Here is a 4,627-nt window from a genome sequence, read left to right on the forward strand (position 1 = left end):
TCAGAACAACTATAGGATGTGATTCGAAGTAATGCCAAAGTTTCCTTTTTGCATTCACCAAAGACAGGATTACTCGTTCGGCCTTTGAATACCTTCTCTCCGGTTCAGTCATTGTTTTGCTGACATAGAAAACTAGGTACTGCTTACCCTCTTCACATCGTATCAAAATGCCGTTTATTGTAATTTTGGAAACTCCAAGGTACAAGAAAAGCTTTTCACCTAGTTTTGGGGCAGTCAAGACTGGTGGGTTTCATATATACTCTTTCAACCTAGACAGTGCTTGTCACTATTCATCCCCCCAGAATTGCTTTCCATAACTTCTTATCATATCAAAGAATGGCTTGCACCGGTCTGACAGCTTAGAAATAAATTGACTTAGTGCCGCTATGCATCCGGTGAGTGCTTACACTTCCTTGACTGTACTTGGTTCTGTATTTTTTAGTATAGCTTCTGCTTGGGCTGGGCTAACTTCAATCCTTCTGATGTTGACCACGTGGCCAAGGAATTGCCCGGACCCTACGCCGAACGAGCACTTGGTCGGGTTCAACTTCATTCTGTAACTTCTTAATACTCCGAACACTTCTTGCAAATGTTGCAAATTATAGCCCTTCTGCTTGCTCTTTACCACCATGTCATTGATGTAAGCCTCTACGATCTTGCCTATTTGATCCTTGAAGATTTTGTTGACCAGCCTTTGGTACGTGGCTCCGGCATTTTTCAACCTGAACGGCATGACCTTATAGCAATAGATCCCTCGTTTAGTAATAAAAGAGGTCTTTTCCTCGTCGCTCGGATCCATAGGGATTTGATTGTAACCTGAATAGGCATCCAGAAAGGTTAGCCGCTCATATCCAGTTGTAACATCCACCATTTGATCAATCTTTGGCAGTGGAAAGCTATCCTTTGGGCAGGCTTTGTTCAGGTTGGTGAAGTCAATACAAATTTTCCACTTCCCATTCTTCTTTTGCACAACAACCATGTTCGACAGCCATGACGGATATTGAACTTCTCTAGTGAACCCAGCCTCCAACAACTTATCAATTTCCTTGGCGATGATCTGATTGCGCTCCGGGGCGAACCTTCTTTGCTTTTGCCTGACAGGCTTGACGTTCGGATCAACGTTAAGGGAATGGCAAGAGACAAAGGGTTCAATCCCCGGCATGTCCAAGTGACTCCAAGCGAACACATCTGAGTTCTGAGAGAGGAAATTAACTAATTGGCATTTTTCTCCTTCTACAAGCCTTGAGCCCACTCTTGTGGCTCGATCTGGCTTGAGTTATCAATTTGCACATCAACTAAAGGTTCTTCGATCAAGACCAAAGGCTCCCCCTCCCCTTTCATGCTGGGGGGAGGTTCCTTTAATTGCTATCTCGAGCCGGCAAAGTAGACGGGAGCTTTTCCCTTCCCTACAGCTTTCAGAGTTACCGAATAACATTCCATGGCAGCGACTTGATCCCCATGGATATCAATCACCTTACTTCCATCTGGGCCCAGACATCGCATTACCTGGTGCAAAGTCGATGGGACTCCCTGGACCTATGAATCCACCCTCTCCCACTAAGAGATTGTAGGATGATGGATCTCCACTACTACAAAGCTTTGGACTAGTTCCCTCTCAGCAACTCGGAAAAGCAATTCAACTGTGCCAATCGGTTCCACTCATTTCCCATCAAATCCCAACAATGGTTTTCCAGTAGGTTTAAGCACCTCCGGCTTAATCTCTAGCCGATTGAAGGTGACCCTTGGAATGACGTTCACACTGCTCCTTGGATCAATTAGCACCCTTCGCACTAAGCACTCTGCCACTGTTAAGCGAACGACTAAAGGATCTTTATGAGGAGTTTGAACTCGAAGCAAGTCTATTCTGTCAAACTTTATCAGCGTTGTTGCCTTCTGCTGGTGCAAAGCGTTCACGCTACCTATTTTCCTCCTCATTTGTGCTTGACAAAGATGCATTCGGAGTAACTCTTCCGACTCTATTGTCTATTCAGGTCGGCCATGAATTGCATTTATAATCCGAATGGGCTGAGCGCTATGTTGATTCAGCTTCTGAGTTCTTTTAGCTTGCTCAGCTGGTCGGCTCTGCTTCTATGCTGACCCTTGAACATATCCTGCAAATTCTTCCCTAGTGATCAGCATCGCTACTTGCCTTCTCAAGTTCCTGCATTCATTAGTTTGATAACCAAAATCACTATAGAAAGCACAATGTTTAGATTGATCCCTCTGCTCAAGAAGTTATCTGATTGGTAATAGAGGGCGAAACTTATCTTTGTTCTCTTGATACTGTCTTACCAGAGTGACTTTAAGTGGAGTAACCAACTCTTCCTCTCTGGGCCTTTTCTCTACCTTCCAGGAGGTCTGACGTTGTGGTGGAGCTTGCTTTTGCTGAATCTTCGCTTTAGATTTATCCTCTGTCGAGATGATCGACGTCTTTCTTGCGTTAGTTGCTTTCTCTTCTTCCAAACACACGAAACCATCGGCTCTTTTATTCAGTTCGTCGATGGTCTTCGACGTATTCAGCACTAGGTTTGTATGGAATGGTGTCCCTCGGTTCATGGTCAGCTTGAATGCTTGAACTGCTATGGATGGGTGACATTCCATTACCATGCTCTTAACGAGATTGAACTTGATGAGGAAAGTTTGAAGCCATTCATCTTCGTGCTGCTTCATAGTAAAAAGGCTTAAAACATCTTTAGCTAGGAGCTTATTACCATAGTACTGGCTGATGAATTTGTCACACAAGTCTTGGAAGCTAGCGATTGAACCTTGAGTCAGATTCTTGAACCAATTGAGGGCTGGTCCTGTTAAACTTGTAGGGAAGCATTTGCATATCAAAGGATCGTTGTTTATGTTTAGAGCCATTTTCAACTGAGTGTGGTAAATGTGATCGATCGGGTCAGTCGTTTCATCAAATAGAATGAATAGCAGTATGGAAAACCTCCTTGGATTCAGAGCATTCAGGATTTCGTCAGTGAATGGTGATGCAACCGTTCTTGCGGAGGAACGGAGTGCTTCATTCTCCCTTGAAAACCATGGTGGAATCCTCGGATCTGCAGACCTTCCTTGTGAACTCCTGTAATCATACGTCGCCATTGAAGGCCGGTAGTGTGGATCAAATGATCTGTCCTCCGTGAATCCCCTCTGCTACAGTGACGGAGCTCCATGATGGCCAAACTCCACTGTTTCATCATGCCGCAATCTTCCTTGACTTGGATCAAAAGCTGCGGATTCCTCTCGCATGATCCGATCGCGGTTCGGATCCAAGTGAATAGATCCCTCTCGATCCTCCATCTAACGAACATTTGAAGGTAGATCTGGCACAATCTCCTCGCGATGATGATTCATACAATTCTTTCCTGCCAGATCATCATGATGAGCAGCATTTGATGGCAAAATTCCATCTCCTACCGGAGGCGGCCTTGGATTAGTAGGAGCCTCACAACATTCCATTCCAGCTCGCAATTCTACATTCTCTCTTCTCAGTGCTTCAATCATGCTCATCAACTCATCAAGCTTCGACTCCTGGTCATTCTCCAATGGATTTGAAGTCTCACCTCCAATCATCATTCTGGATAGGAGCAAAGTCATTAACCGCAAACTTCTGACCAGACCTGAGCTTCGCTAACGCGAACGCACTAGATTTATGTAATACCCCTAATTTTAAAAGGATAGTCTCAGCATTTTAATTATTGTGTTATTACATTTTTGTGTGATTATTTGTTGATTTGTTAATTGTTTAGTTGTTTTAATTAGTTACTTGATTTAATTATTTAATTATGTGTTTAAATTGCATTAATTGTATTGTTTTATTTAATTGTCATTTGTATTTTCCTTAATTGGAGTAATTTAGTCATTATTAATTTGAATATGTAAATTAGTTTAATTACATGTTTTATTAGATTAATTTTTGAAATTAGATTAAATTAGTAACGGTTAATGTATTAAATTTAATAACAGGTAGAGTGGTAAACAGTAAGGTTTTCTAAGAAGTTATGTATATGTAGTCGACATATACTATAACTTAGGTTACTCTATGGGCTGACTAAGATCGACGTTAGGGCTCTGTCTCTAATCATATAGGGAATAAGGTTTTATTTAAGTCTCTATATAAATATAACAGTATGTCGACTTAGGGTTTTTAGAATACACAACCCCTATTCACGTACCAAGGTTACAGAGAGAAACAGAGAGAAGTTTTTGAGAAAACAGAGCACGTTCGGTGAAGGTTTCGACTACGGCTTAACGGTCGGACCTAGGAGAAGGGAAGAGCCAGAGTAGTAGGACGTTTGACAGTGTTCAGTATTGCTGAAAACTTAGAGACGACGCCGGGATTTTGTTACTGAAATTAAAGGCAAGTTCTTTTCTTCCTCTTTCCCGTTGGCCTGTATTCTGTGCGCCTAGATAGGTTTTAGGGATTTAATGGATCAATAACTGAATCGTGCATGCTTTTTATATGTCAAATTAATCATATGTATGCTTTGAATTAATTCTGTGATGGTTTATGCTAGTTTTGTTACAGTATTTGGTTTCTTAAGCATGTTTTAATCGACAAGTGTTAAAGGAGTGTAATAATGCAAATTGGTTTGAATAATGAACTTGGATGCTACTGGACATACTTAAGACTTCT

The 4,627-nt window shown here is 41.8% G+C and overlaps 1 protein-coding gene across 1 annotated transcript; it reads right to left on the reverse strand.

Moving 5' to 3' along the window:
• Positions 1-2,125: 2,125 nt before the first annotated feature.
• Positions 2,126-3,093, reverse strand: LOC132272442 (uncharacterized). Its single transcript, XM_059773593.1, has 2 exons — positions 2,293-3,093; positions 2,126-2,161 (listed from the first exon to the last, which is right to left on the reverse strand). The coding sequence occupies exons 1-2, from the start codon at positions 3,091-3,093 to the stop codon at positions 2,126-2,128; spliced, it is 837 nt and encodes a 278-aa protein (XP_059629576.1).
• Positions 3,094-4,627: the final 1,534 nt, after the last annotated feature.

Source organism: Cornus florida, unplaced genomic scaffold (assembly GCF_030987335.1).
Source record: "Cornus florida cultivar Cherokee Brave unplaced genomic scaffold, ASM3098733v1 CherokeeBrave_3.0.0_Hap2_Chr09, whole genome shotgun sequence".
In the NCBI taxonomy this organism is placed as follows: Eukaryota; Viridiplantae; Streptophyta; class Magnoliopsida; order Cornales; family Cornaceae; genus Cornus; species Cornus florida.